Source organism: Sprattus sprattus (assembly GCF_963457725.1).
Source record: "Sprattus sprattus genome assembly, chromosome: 2".
Taxonomy (NCBI): domain Eukaryota; kingdom Metazoa; phylum Chordata; class Actinopteri; order Clupeiformes; family Clupeidae; genus Sprattus; species Sprattus sprattus.
Genome location: NC_137921.1, coordinates 36,992,776 through 37,007,657, shown reverse-complemented (window position 1 = coordinate 37,007,657; position 14,882 = coordinate 36,992,776). Strand labels below are relative to the sequence as shown.

At 41.7% G+C, this 14,882-nt stretch overlaps 1 protein-coding gene across 1 annotated transcript; it reads right to left on the bottom strand.

Annotated features, from left to right (window-relative positions):
- Positions 1-1,058: 1,058 nt before the first annotated feature.
- LOC308360525 (sodium-dependent phosphate transport protein 2B-like) lies at positions 1,059-8,197 on the bottom strand (the record flags this gene model as incomplete). The annotated part of the gene is made up of 12 exons (XM_080832478.1): positions 1,059-2,178; positions 2,433-2,557; positions 2,720-2,836; positions 3,905-4,072; positions 5,119-5,239; positions 5,627-5,722; positions 6,245-6,440; positions 6,619-6,730; positions 7,365-7,508; positions 7,681-7,809; positions 7,901-8,041; positions 8,143-8,197. 12 exons carry the CDS (start codon positions 8,195-8,197, stop codon positions 1,645-1,647), a joined length of 1,938 nt encoding a protein of 645 aa, XP_080688604.1. The 3' UTR covers positions 1,059-1,644.
- Between the last annotated feature and the right edge of the window lie 6,685 nt (positions 8,198-14,882).

Sequence of the window (14,882 nt, the reverse complement as noted above, 5' to 3'; positions counted from 1 at the left end):
CCCCTGCTAACGAGAGACTTTTATCTCTCTCACCTCCGAGTCTACCTCCAGAGCCCAGCCGATATTACGCTAGGCTCTTGTTCATTATTATTTTTTAAACATATGCAAACATGGTTTAATGAGGTGTGTGGTGTGTCTCTGCTAATTTGAGTGTAGCTTGTCACAGTTGGTAGTCCCCCATGAGATTTCCCAGAGCACTGTAGCTAACAGCAGGAGGCCTTTACCTCTGAAATAGAATCTGCATTACTGAGGTGAAGAAACATTTGAGATGATTGCAACCCAGGTCTAGTCTCTGTTCCTACACTGAGTTTGATTCTGTCTATCCTACTGTAACTAGGCTACGTACAGCCATGGGACATTGCATGGCTGACAGTGTTATAAGTTTGTTTAACTTTAAAAAAAAGCATTTGTTTGGTTATGAGGTTCAGTGATCCCCAAAGGGGGAGTGGGTCTGATGTCAGTTTTATTTGATTTCAAATGTAAGCCAATAAATATCATAATACATTTGCTGTGCTTTTATTAAAACCATACATCTGATTGATGCAGTAATTGACTGTTTTTCAAACCCACAGTCAGGGCTATTACTGTTTTACGGCACCTGTCACCTGTGAGTCAAAGCCATAACTTCTGTGGTAGACATCAGCATCATGTCCACAGACACAAAGGGAGTATAAAAAAATGGCGTCACTATCTGTTGAAGATGTGATCATGTGTAAGGAGTGAGTCTCTGCCTCAGCATTACTCACTGTGGAAAGAATGAATGAATTCCCCCCTTTCCACCGTTCGCAGTAAAATGAGACTTTTGTTCACGTTTGTTTTGTATATTTGTTTAGGGGCCCTTCGAGAGATTCCCCCAGCAAAATAAATAATATATATTTTTAATGAAGCCATCCTCTCCTGCAGCGTGTTCTTCACCACTCACTCCAGTCAGCCCTCATCCCTGGTGGGGTGACCGCCCAGTCTCACATGCACACATAGTCATCCCCTGTGTCAGATATGACTGCGTTTCAATGTTACAGCAATGTTAAATAAAGTGCAAGGATCAAACTGAGATGAAACATTTTAGACTTGTATTTTCTTTATTGGCAGCATCACCAGACAGAGTTCATATAAACAATAATTACAGCTCTATTTACATCTGTGTTTTCCTCATTCCTATGAAGTCTCAGACCCTGATGAGTTTGTTCAGCCACACATCCATACATTACACTTAATACGCAAAAATAATAACTTACTAAAATTACAAAACACAGAACCACAACTTAACACACTCTCAGAACAGTAGATATTTTCATGGTTAGACTTAACATATTAGTATACACCAGACGGAAGATAACAATAAAATCCTTTTTTTTACTTAATTGACAACAAATATTATTGAGTAATGATTGAAATACAAATATGACTATTCAAAATAAACATATTCATCTATAGTACTAAAAAGAGGAAAAAATATGATCCTTTCCCATATGCATTGATATGTTACAGTAATAAATAGATTGATCGCCTCTCTAATGCACCTCCAAATATCAAATATCCTTTTCCTCCTGCCAGGCCCCTGTACATTTACACCCCTGGTGTACACAGTAGGATCGGTCCCCTTAGAGAGACAGAGAGAAGCAGCAGCAATCACACACAAGGCTGTTAAAAATGCGTCTGACTGGGCTCTTCGTCATTGGAGAGCGCCGGGTTGTCGTACATCTCCAGGCTCTTTCTGTCCCTCTGGCTACACTTCTCCTCATCCTCACCCTCCCCTTGACGACAGCACTTGCAGCAGCAGCAGCAGCGCGCCCCGCAGAAGGCCATTGCAGATGTGACCACGCGATCCCATGGAGCCAGCGAGTGCAGCGGGAGTGGCAGGAAGTCCCAGTTGCGCAGCGCCCCCGGTAAGTGTTGCGGGCAGCGCGACTGCATGGTGTTGATGATTACCACACAGATGATCAGCACGACGATGGGCACACCCACGCCAACCAGGACCTGCCAGCCAGCGATGGAGAGGCCCAGCACAGTGACCGGGATGAGAAAGAAGCACAGCAACAGGTAGACGGCGGCGAACCAGCGGTACTCTGCCGTGTGGTTTCCCAGGGCCTTGGCTAGGCGGATGGGCAGGCGTGTGAAGGGGATGGGGTACCAGAGGAGGATCCCAAAGATGTTGAAGAAAAAGTGACACAAGGATATCTGGAGAGAAGATAAAAATACTAGATTAGGTACAACGTAATACAGTTTATTAGATGGAATTAAACTAGATTGCTAGAATACAGATTACATTAAACGCTATTAAAGTGTGTCGAAATGCCAAGAAACCTTGAATGCGCAAAGCAGCCACATATATACAGGGACACATACAAACACATCACAGAAAAGACTTTCTGAACAGAGCACAGGAATGTTCCAATGTGGGTCTTAACTTCAGATGGTCTTCTGTTACCCACCTGCAAGGCGTTTGCCAGTGTGTCCCCTGGGCTGGCCAAAGCAGCAAGAATGGCAGTGGTTGTTGTTCCTAGGTTTGAGCCCAGTGTGAGCGGATAAGCCCTCTCAATGCTTATGACACCGATACCTGTGGTCATGAACAGAGTCCGGGCCTGATATTAGTATTTCTGGCCTCTGTTATACTTGTACAAATATTGGAAGTGTTGCGTAATATTGGAAAGGCTGCATGACTGAGTTACTTTGATAGTTAATGGATAATAGATAGAACAGAGCTTGGTGAGACACATACCCACGAGCGGAGTGATGGCGGACGTGAAAACAGAACTGCTCTGTACGATGAAAGTCATTCCAGCGCCAACAAAGATGGCGATGTAGCCTGTCACCCACCCGAATGGAAAAGGGAAGTCTGCACACAAACACAAAGATGGAACACATTATTTCCATGTGGTTTTTACATGGCTCTTGTCCAGGGAAGGGAATGTGATTCAAAACACAGCATTGTCAACATGCATACGTGCATATTATGTACCTGTGCTTTTGTGTCACACATCAAGAACAGAGCAGATGCGGTGACCACCAAAGCTACAGGGTCATTTTACCTGTACAGCTCATCAGACAGCAGGACAGAGTGACCGGCGCTGACTATCAGACAGGCTGTGTGTGTGTGTCAAAGTCGTTTTTTTTTTGCCACACAGCAAGACACACAACACACCCGTGCATTGGGCGGCGACACACACACACACACGCATGCTGAATATGTCACCGGTGGAATTTGTCCTCTGCTTTTCACCCATCCTGAGCTTTCCTTCCTCAAGGGCAGCCAGGAGCAGTGGGCAGCCTTTATGGCGCCTGGGGGCCAAGCCAAGTGCTTGTGTCCAATATTGGACGGACAAGAGAGCGATCTGTTCTTCGATTCTTCTGCATTTTTTTATGTTGGGGTCCTTTTTGGAGGAAACCCTTGAGAACACAGGGAGAACATGCAAACTCCACACAAAAAGGCCCGGGAGATAGCCAGCCTGAGCACTGAAGGAGAAAATACCCCCAGTATTAACGGCGCACCATGCGGGAATCGAACCCAGGACCTTCTTGCTGTGAGGCGGCAGTGCACTGAGTGTGTGTGTACACATGTTTCACCTCTCACTTGGTGGCAGATGTTTCTCTAATTCAACAATCACTTCTGGAAGACAAGAGCAGCAGCAGTGGAGGACAGGACAGAAGAGAAATAAGAACAATTAAACAAGGAGAAAACAGAGGATGGGTTGATAGAGACAGGACTGAGGAAGGAGAGGAGAAAAGAGCAGGGCAGAGAAGTGAGAGAGAAAGAAAGAGAGTGATGAAAAGACATAGAGAAAGAGAGTGTGTGTGTGTGTGTGTGTGTGTGTGTGTGTGTGTGTGTGTGTGTGTGTGTGTGTGTGTGTGTGTGTGTGTGTGCGTGCGTGTGCGTGTGCATGCGTACAGCTACAACTGCACTCACCTGTGTTAAGCACCTTCTTGATGACCACTGCCACCTGTCCCTTCAGCATGGAGTTGAGCAGCTTGACGATGAGGATGAGGCAGGTGCACAGGATGAGCAGCGAGAGGGCCAGCAGGATCAGACCCACTGCCAGGTCTGGCAGGTTGGCGCTGGCAAAGATGTGCTTGCCTGCAGGGAACCATCACACCACTATCACTCATCACAGCTCCCGACAGGTTAACAGCGGACTCGTTCTGGACATGCCAAACAGCGGTCAGCTCAGTACGGATATCAGTAAGTGAGAGGCTCACACAGCCAGCATGAATAGGCAGTCATTGTTTTAAGCACTAACATCATTCATCTACAAAATGGTCTGATGGGATCTAGCATCTAGTGTGATCTAGCAGGATTGTCAAACAAAATCAATAATGTCGTTAGAATTTTTGTTAGTGACTGGTCAACGATCTGCCTTATATCGTACATTACAATGCACATTCAGGTGCAAAATCATAGCATATGCATGCTGCTGCTGACTCTCAATCTCATACTTTAGAAAGAGAGAGTAGAAAGGCTGAAACCGAAACTGGTGGTGAATGGTCATTCATCAGGAGCAGAGAGAGAGCGAGAGAGAGAGACTTGATGACCCTGGTTAATGACCCCAAAAAAGTCAGGTATTTTACAACCGAATCTGATATGAACTACAAATTGCAGATCCTATGCACTGATAACCCTGTTTTGTCTCCTCTTTATTGTCTAGTTCAGGCCTGGTACACAGGATCTCTTTTTTGATTGGCCCTTTCTGCTTGTCTGGCTCAGTTGAACCGGGGCACACTGACTGAGTTGGAAGAAAGACCCCTTTGAGTGGGCTGGAGAGGGTAGTGGGCCGAGGAAGTATGCTGAGTCAGTTTGAGAACTGAATTGAAGTCATTGTCCTGTTATCATAGAGCTAAGGTGCCGGCGGTGGCAAGTAAAGTTAGTCGGTGCAAGTGTGTAAGAGAGAGAGAGAGAGAGAGAGTGAGAGAGAGAGAGAGAAAGAGAGAGAACAAGTGTGTGAGTGGGTGGGTGAATGTGTATGTGTGCCTATGTCTACTTGTGTGTGATTGAAAGTCTCTCTCTCTCTCTCTCCCTGTGTGTGTGTAGCTCTATGTGCTGATACGAAGCGGATATCCTTTCAATTTTTTGGCAGTGCTCGTATTTGTATCATCCACTCAAAAGATAAAAGTTCTTCTACTAACATTTTTCCAGATTTATCTTCTCTGACACATTGTTCTGGGTCCATGTTTGGTTGCCATCTTCCCAACACAGAGCACCTGCAGTGCAGTTCTCCGGTCCCGGAACAGTCACATTTTGAAGACTCTGAACGGCACAGCAGTGGAAAACAAAATGACAAAAGAGGACATATCCACAAAAATACCACAAGAATGCTTTCAGACGAAGAATGCAAAGCAAGGGAAATAAGTCTTGGAAACTGTAGAAATATGAATATAGCATTGGTCTGGAATAAGAACTCCCATGTTGGCTGAGCACTGCACAAGCATAGATCAGCAAAGATAGCTCAACTCCAACCGAAGGCTGTTAAATATTAACAGCAACGTGGTCAGATAGCGTAGCTAAGTCCTACAAGTTGTTCCATTTCAATCGAAAATCAATCACAAATAAAATACTTTTCATACCAGGAAGATGCAATTGTAAAACAATAGAATCATTAGTTTAAATTCAAACATTAGTGCACATATGCCTTACTATCAGGGTCTTGGTTTTGCACCAGATCTTGACCAGGCTCTTGTTCCTCGCTGCAGGGTCACCAGTAGCAATGCCGCTTATAACAGACTTGTCCAACTAAAAGTGAAGAGTGAGAGCGAGAGAAGACTTTCACACATGCTGTATTCATTACAGTGGCTATCTTTAACCACTGTAACCAAACCGCATGCATTCCATACATTCTGTGTAAGTCACATACCCACACAGCTGCTCATGCATCTATCTAGTATGTCACGATAGGCACTTCCTTCATGGTAAGCTATCTGTTTTACAACTATGCACTATCAGCAGTGTCAGTTTTCACAAGAAAAATACTCTTAGTCTGAATGACCTTATAAAGCTACTGGCTAATGTGTACATAAATGGCTTTGTAAAGCTATTGGCTAATGTGTACTAAAATGGCTTTGTGAAGCTACTGGCTAATGTGTACTAAAATGGCTTTGTAAAGCTACTTGAGGACTTTTAGTTGCCACACATCTCTCTTCAGAACTACATAATAAAGAAAAATACTTTATAATTCTGTACAGTAATACTTCATAATAATGTACAATAATACTTGCATTATGTACAGTAATAATAATTCAAAACAAATCGACTGACCTCAATGATATTTTTGGTTAGGGGCTCTGTGATGACTTTCAGAATGTCTGGGGCATCTTGGCCAGTTTGAATGTTGAAGGAGTCAATGATGAGTTCGGTGAGTTTGTAAAGGACGCCTGTGGCCACCTCAAGAGGAAGCAACACAAGCACGGACAGCCAGTTGAAGAAATCGTGGACTGTAGCTCCACCAAAGGCCCTGGAGGTTTACATTGCACACAGTGAGTTGCAGTATGCTTCCAAGGACGGGTTTCCCAGGATAATTGATGCAGAGATGATGAACACATGTTAACTAACAGGTAAATGAACTGCCATCAGAGCAATCAACTTAAAGAAGCCAATTAAAGGCACCTCCCAAGGAGATGCCCTCTTCTCACCTGCGGAACTCATTGCGATCCCCGGCCTGCATCATAGCCACGATGGTGTTTGTTACAGACGTGCCTATGTTGGCTCCCATGATGATTGGCACTGCTGACCGAACCTCCAGCACTTTAATGCAGACACAGACATTAACATTACACCCTGGCAAGAGTGTGTGTGACTGTGTGTGTGTGTGTGTGTGTGTGTGTGTGTGTGTGTGTGTGTGTGTGTGTGTGTGTGTGTGTGTGTGTGTGTGTGGCTATACATGTAAGCTGGTAGTATTGATATTTGGAGGTCTGGGGCATGTACATACGGTACATACGGTCAGTGGGCTACGACTGGCAGGACTTAGTAAGAGACAATCCAAACAACTAGCAAAGTTCTGCTCTGTATATATATAGGTAGTCTTGCTGTTTGGCGTAGGAGATGTTTCTTGTACCCATGAGTCACTAAGCTGTATTCAACCTCTGAGAAATGTTTGAATCCTTTCTGTAAAAGAATATTATTGGTGGATTCAAATAAATAATGTAAGTGTGTGTGTGTGTGTGTGTGTGTGTGTGTGTGTGTGTGTGTGTGTGTGTGTGTGTGTGTGTGTGTGTGTGTGTGTGTGTGTGTGTGAGAGAGAGAGAGAGAGAGAGAGAGAGAGAAAGAGAGAGAGGGAGATAATATGTGTGTTCGTTTGTGCAGAACTGTGCATGCAAATATGCAAATGAGTTCTGTTATTCTGCATGCCAATGTGTACTTGTTGTCTATGTGCACTTACATCCTGAGGAGACCATGCTGACCACAATGGAGGAGGATGTACTGGAGCTCTGTACAAGGACTGTCACCAAAACCCCAATCACTAGGCCAGCTACAGGGTTGGATAGCACCACGTTGTCCTGAAAGATGTCCCCAGCTGCCTTCCCTACAGAGAACATGCAATGGCAGTGAGACTGTACCCCAAACATATAAAGTTTTCAAAGAAATCACTTTGACAACATTGTGAAATTTGGGAAGAGACCCAAGGTGGGAATGATCAAATTCCTCATAAAATATGACAATCTACAATGACAATTAAAATCTAGAATGGTAGGTACCTCCAACAAGTTGAAAAGCTGAACTGAGAACATCCAGAGAGCAAACAAACATGTAGAGAAATCCCAGTAATAAACAGAACTTCACAATCGCTGTCAAAACCCGCACCACTTTCCCTTTGGTATCCAAATCTATGAGGTGTACAAGAATGACAGAATCAAGAAGACGTTCAACAACAACAACAATGTTCTTACATGATTAATAACATCATTCGTAACTCACCTGACCACCTCATGCCTGTGTCCTGGAGAGCGGGAAGATCCCAGGGGTCGTCGCCCGATTCCTGCTGCACATCGTCAACTAGTGCAGCCGTGGAGTAGGCAGGTAAAACCACCCCATCCTTAGACTGCGTGCCAGACCCATCTATTGTTTTAAGATTATATCAAAGGTACAGAGAGGTATTAGCAATTTGGATTCGATTGCGCTGTTTGAGGTGTACTAAAGTGACTGCACGCTCAACATACCGTGGTCTAGGTGACCATCTGAAGTTCCATTCCCAAGCTCAGGCCGAGGAGCCATACTCTGTAAAAAAAAAAAAACTTAAATCACACACTGACTACATAAAACGTAAGCATATACTATATGAGAAAGATGTTCTCCCCTTGTCAATTTGAATTACAACTTAACAACTTAAACTTCACCTTCACTTTGTCAAGTCTTACTCCCATTTCACTATAAGCATCGTCGGTTATTTCCTCATTCAGTATATTATGAGGCATCTCCCCACGCAAAATAGATCACGACGTGGTGTTGTCACGAGAAACCACCAAAATGTTGCAATGCAATCTCTAAATAACTCTTGATGATGATAAAGCAGGTGATAATTCACATGGTTTGCATATGCCGCCTAATGTCGTTAATTCTACCTCAGATTTAAGGACACTGATGTGGTTATTAAAAATCAATGCAAAGTTAATCTTTGAATCATACTATTCTTTGATAGCAAAGTTAGTCAGATAAGCGCCTATATAACTTCTGGAAAAAATCGTACTATGTTGAAGTGCGTCGTCCTGTTGATGAAAAAGCCAACTGAACCTGGAGTTTTTGATTGTGTTCGAAATACAAGGATGCTGTCTACATAAGATGGATTTTATTATAGGTTTAATACTGACTATTTTAGTGTAAAGCCTCACTATGTTAGGCACCTGTTAAGCGACGGACCCTCTCACCTGTTAAACTCTTGCACGCTGTCGCGATATTCCTGACTTGTCCTGGGCGAGAGATTCCACCTGGGCTACCTGCAGTTGCTTCCACGGGTGTCCAGCTTTTATACACACGCCACGAGAGAATCCCCCGCGTGTCCGTGCTCAAAGTCCGTGGCAAACGGGAGGTGCTGCCATCTCATGAAGATCCGTTTGGAATCTAGGCCAGTTATCAATTTATGATTGACAATAATCAATGAATAAAGTAGTCTTCTCAAAGACTGCAGGTGAAATAGTGCTTCACCCAATAAATAGTTAGGCTACAAAAACCCTTCTAACCATCACGTTTGTTCTTTCTTCAAATCATGATGTTCACAGTCAACATTATAGGCTAGGCTATTGCTGAATCAAAGGGCACACATAACTAAATGCCTCTCAAAGCCAAAGATGGACTCTGTTGTTTGTTTTCTTAACTAGATTTTTCAGTCCTTTTTAATCTACCACGTGGTGTAATTTCAGTTACTTATTTTATTTCGAGAATGAGGGGTGAGATGTGTGTACGTGTGAGTTGCTTCATCAACATTTTTAGTCACCAGCCGGCAGCCGCCACACATACCTAGCATATCGTGAATCATTTCGCATTATGCTCCTCTGAAGATTACATTTGTCTTGTGAATTAGCCTCTTAAAGAAATTAGATCAACATTAGCTATGCATATATTTTAAACAAAACCATAAACACTTCTCGTCGCCCACAATTCAAAAAAGAATATAGCATGATAAACCATTCATTGCTTATGTCATATTACATAAATGTTGTAAGAGTAAACTGAGTCTGAGTTTTTAACACTTTCTCCACAGTGTTCATCTGATGTCAGCAGCTACATCTGTCTCGCTTTCCTCTACGAAAAAAGTAGAGGTTTATAACCGCTTTTAACACAACACCGAGCTCCTTAGGGCTTTGTCAGACATATTTGTCAACATTGCTCAAATGCGGTTTGGACGTAGGGAGAACTTTTGCGTACCTACACGGATACAGGAGTGTTTGTGTTTTTGAGAAACGCTGCCATCTATTGGGAGGAGAGAGAATTGCAAAATTGCAGCCCTTACCCTTAGACTACCTGCAACGTCCAATATTCTTTAAAAAGGGATGCTGGCCATCTAAAAGAAAACGTTTATGGCTGCTCTCTATACTCATCTAAACTACCAAGGACTTTCAAATTGTGATCATATTCGATTATAATTGATAAGATATAAGATTACTTGATATTCATTTTATATCCTAGATGTAACAAGATATGCAGCTGTATGCTTGAACTCACTCACTATGAAGAGGAACCTTAGTCAGTTTTCTATGCCAGTGTCTGAGTAATGTCTGATTTATCCAGGTGTGTAAGATGCAAGGCCATTATGAAACTGAAAGGTATCACCACATTTTTTTTTCCTGAAAAGGGAATCACACTATTTCAAAACTGCCCTCATGATGAAGGTCTCATTGTCATTGAGTAGGCAGTGCATGTTTCATATGCAGTCCTTCACATTAATGCAAACCAACACACATGGACTCCATTATCAGAGATGTACTTTGAAATGTCAGATACATTTCACCAAGGTTATTTTTAGAAACACCCTGTGTAGTGTGGTAAACTCTCTTGATTGTCACTGACCTTCACCCATTGTTTGTTTACTACGCATGCATTCTTTTTAATGTTCGACATTCCGTTCCTTTATCCTGAACTGACATGTGAGTTCAGTTTCTGCAAGAAAACTGTCAGGGATAAAATCTAGATAGAAAACACATGTCTGATGTGGATTTTAAACCTAAAGTCTGCAAATTACCATGCACTCACCTTTCATATGGAGTGCAGTCAAAATGAGGAAAAGTATGCACCCTTTACCAGTTTGAATGTTGATCTAATCATGATAGAAGACTGTGCTGTGTGGTGTGCTTTTAAATGATAGTTCTTTGCAAAATTGAGAGTTGAATGTATATTCATGCCATAGATAGGCATACCTTGCACCAGGCACCTTACACTATCTCTAACCAGGAATCAAACAGTCAGATCAGGTATCTTGTAAACATTGCTACATACCACAATAAAGCTGCCTTTAACCAAAGTGTAATACAATTATTATAGTAGAAAATGATATAATAAAAGTTAACGCTGTGTTCTTTTTTATCATATTTTTAAATCTTTTTTATTATAACGCATGTTTGAAGAGCCAGAACAGCGCAGTCTCATTTGCAGCCATAACCAAGCAGAAGAAAACAAATAAATATCGATCTGTGTGATAGAATAGAAAGATAGATAGATAGATAGATAGATAGATAGATAGATAAATACTTTATTAATCCCGTGGGGAAATTCCGGTATTTTACAGCTCTCTCTCATATTTACAATAATTACAAATTACAAAATTACAAATAGAAGTGCTTATGACAGATTATAATCCTCTACCACTGATAACCATGAAAGTAAAGCTATTTGCATAGATCTCCCCTTTCTATACTGTATGTTTAAAGCTTTTGCCAGATCAGATAAGAAAGGCTATAAACACATAACTGTATGAAATGAAATTCCCCAGTTGTTTACCAGTAAACCATTAACAAACCACCCTCATTTGTTGTTTTTCGGCAACCATAAAATGATAAGCACAATTGCAGTGTTATCAACGTAAGGTGACTGGGTTCACAGAATTGTTAGCATACCGTATTTGGGACTGTTTAGAATCTACCAAGTTACTGACAATCATTACTAAAGTATCATACGTGGACTTACTAGTGTCTAAACATGGAACGTTTTTAAGGTTAACAGTGAGGTTTCTTGACAAATTAGTAAACAAGGTTTTTGGAAAACAATCAGGTTTCGGACAAATGTATTTTTTTCAGCTGGTGCCTCTGTGGCTGAATAAGCTTGTAATACACAATGTTTTTTGTTTTTTTGAGGCACACCATTCACTCTGAAATGTACAGAGGCATTTTAAAAGTAGGGGAAGATCCAAGCCAGCACACAGGGTTCCTTAAAAAACAGAACATGTCCCTCTTTAGCTGATCAAGCAAGTGCTTCTGAATCTGAGCCAACTGAGCAAAGATGTTAAAAGCATAGCATTTGTTTCAAGGAGCTCCAAGGAGGCATGAAGGGTCTTGTGTACACAATGTTTTTAAACCCTGGTTCAGCCAAATACACAGAAAATGTCAGAGGGCCATTTCAGGAGATGTTTTCCAGCCTTAGTTATTTCTGAGGAAAGAAAGAAAAGCAGGGTTTATGCAATTGTGTGGTGAGCCTGTATTAAAAATCCTGCCTGTTTAAGGCTTTAATACAAGCCATCAACTAGTTATATGGAGCAGAGACAAGTTTTGAGGAAAAAACATTGATTAAAGTAATTGTGCTCCAAAACTATACCCCAAGGCGCCATGAAATAATAATGTCACACGTTATATGCAATGTTAATCTGGTTCACTTTATTTAGTGCTTATATGTATATATATTTTTTACTGCATTGGTTTTATGGATAAGGGAGTGAGTGCTTTTGGACATGATGGTGAATAAGTAAGTAAATCATCATCAACAGGTACAAAACAAAAAAAAATTGTTGGTGATATTGTAGTGAATGTGACACTTCCGCAATATAATGTTTACAGTGACTAACGACAAATTTAATCATCACAAAACTGCACGTTGCCAGTGTTATGTTGCCCTGCTGTAAACAAATCTAATAGTAAAACTCTCGTCCTGCCCATCCAGAGGTTATAAGGAGATAAAATACAAGCATCATGTAGAAGAGGCCTTTACTTAAGGGCGTAGGGTAGGACACACTGGTAACGGTCCACATTTTGGCTGCATGGTCTTTGGGCTTGGCCTTTTTCTGATGAGACCCATAGATTTGATTTCACCCTTTGACTTTTTTTAAGCATACTGTGATTATTAATCACCTTGATTAAGGGTCTTTGTTCAAGGTTAAATTACATTGTTAGACAGGCTTGAAGAATGAATATTGTACATCACGACTGCTCACACTTGATTTCTGTTTTGTCCATGGCTGATGCAACTCTTACATAACAAAGTTAATCTGATAAGAGTGAATACTGTGGGTCCTTAGTGATGTTCAGAGATAGAATTAGTGTTGTCGATATATTCAGTTTGAATTCAAATATACAGTATATATGATAACACCACCCAGGTTAACCTGAAATGACACTGTGACATGCATGCTAAAAGCACTTCTCATGTATAATATGTTACCCTTATTAATTACTAAGATTAATCATTATCTCTCATCAGTAATTGCAAATTGCTTTTTATCCACAAAATGTCTGTGATTTACTGTTACTGTTACTATGCTATGCAAACACAGCTGCAGAGCTCCCTTATCTTGTATTAGAGATAATTCTTCTGTTCAGGGCATTCAACCTGGATCATTAAGCTCCCGTGTGTTCATGCAGTGAGGTGATAATGTCCTTGTAAAACCAGAAATTGCTTGCTCAGGCAAATCCTAGACTACATTTAGCACTGAAATATGTTGAAAAGCAGCACTTTTTACCAAAAATGAGGAAAATAGAGCAGGCACAAGCACATTTTCTTGAGTCACTGATGCAACTAAATGACACCTTCTTTTTAAAAGCTTCATGGCTTACAGCTATTGTATATGCAGAGCCTCAAACACTGTTTTTCTATTCTGTACCAGTACACAGATTTATTCATATGCTGTATATCATATCAATACAGTATACTAAAACAATAATACTAATAGACCAATACAGAACGCTGCTGCTCACCCACTTGCTAGAATTAAAACATGAACATATCTAACCAGAGTAATGCATCAAAACCTAGCACCTGTCACAACATACCACATACTTTTTGTCAGCCATGTTTTTGTGTTTAGCAGCAGTTGGCTACAGACAGCCCATGTTGTACTGTGAAGGAGGGCCTTTACAGATCCTGGGTACAGCATGTTCCACGTGTTGCAGCTGTCACCAGCCAGTTGTTGTATCCTGCCACCCTTGCTATCTATGTTTATCTCCCTCTGGAACGAAATACTGTTTTCTGATTGGCTAATGGGGTGTACAATAAGTTCGTATAGATGGACACCTTGGACGTAGTCCCAGTAGAAAAGTTAAATCGCCGTTCCATATCAATGCTCTTGAATGGTTACCATTGACAACCAAAGTAACGTTTATTTTTTGACAGCTAGGATAATTCGAACAAAGATGGCTGCGTGTTGGGAGAAGTTAGTTGGAAATATTTTATGTGAATTAAGCTATCTACACGACTTTTTATAAGTCTAAATTGACTCGGTTAGTTGTTTATGTGCTCCACGAATGTTGCAGAGTATTGTAAGTCTTAACTGAAAGTCTCGAATATTATTTGTAGGCGGTTGCTAACGCGTAGACGAAAAACCCATACAAACCGATAGTAGCTCACACGGCTAACTCACCGGCTCGATTGTGAGCCTTCGACCAAAATCACCAAACTTGACCTCCCTGTTGCTCTGTCCAACTTCACCATCAACGGAAACGTGGAGTTCAACTTTAAATAGTAAAACCTTATGAACAACACCTTTATCCGTGTGTCCGTTTACAGAGGAGAGCTCATGAGTGAGTGTCACTTTGCAGCAATGCCCGGGGAAACTAAAGGTCATATGATAAGACCAGTTCCACGCACTACTTTCTCACTACTTTCTCTAACGCAGTGGTTCTTAACCTGGGTTCGATCGAACCCCAGGGGTTCGTTAAGACGCTCTCAGGGGTTCGGCAGGGGTCAAGACACACGCAGTATAGCCCGGTTCACACTAGCAATGTCGGGCCGTTTTTATACATACCTACATTTTGAAGAAATCACATTTTATTTTTCAAATTACGAAGGGTTCGGCGAATGCACTGATGAAGCTTGCAGGGTTCAGTACCTCCAAAAAGGTTAAGAACCACTGCTCTAACGGGAGCACTAGGCTTCACTCCGCTACGCGTCGTGGAGTTCTTTGCCCCGCAGCATCCATTATCTTTGTAGAACTGTACAGCTCGTCGGCCGTTATCCCTTACATAACTAAAATGATCGTGCACCA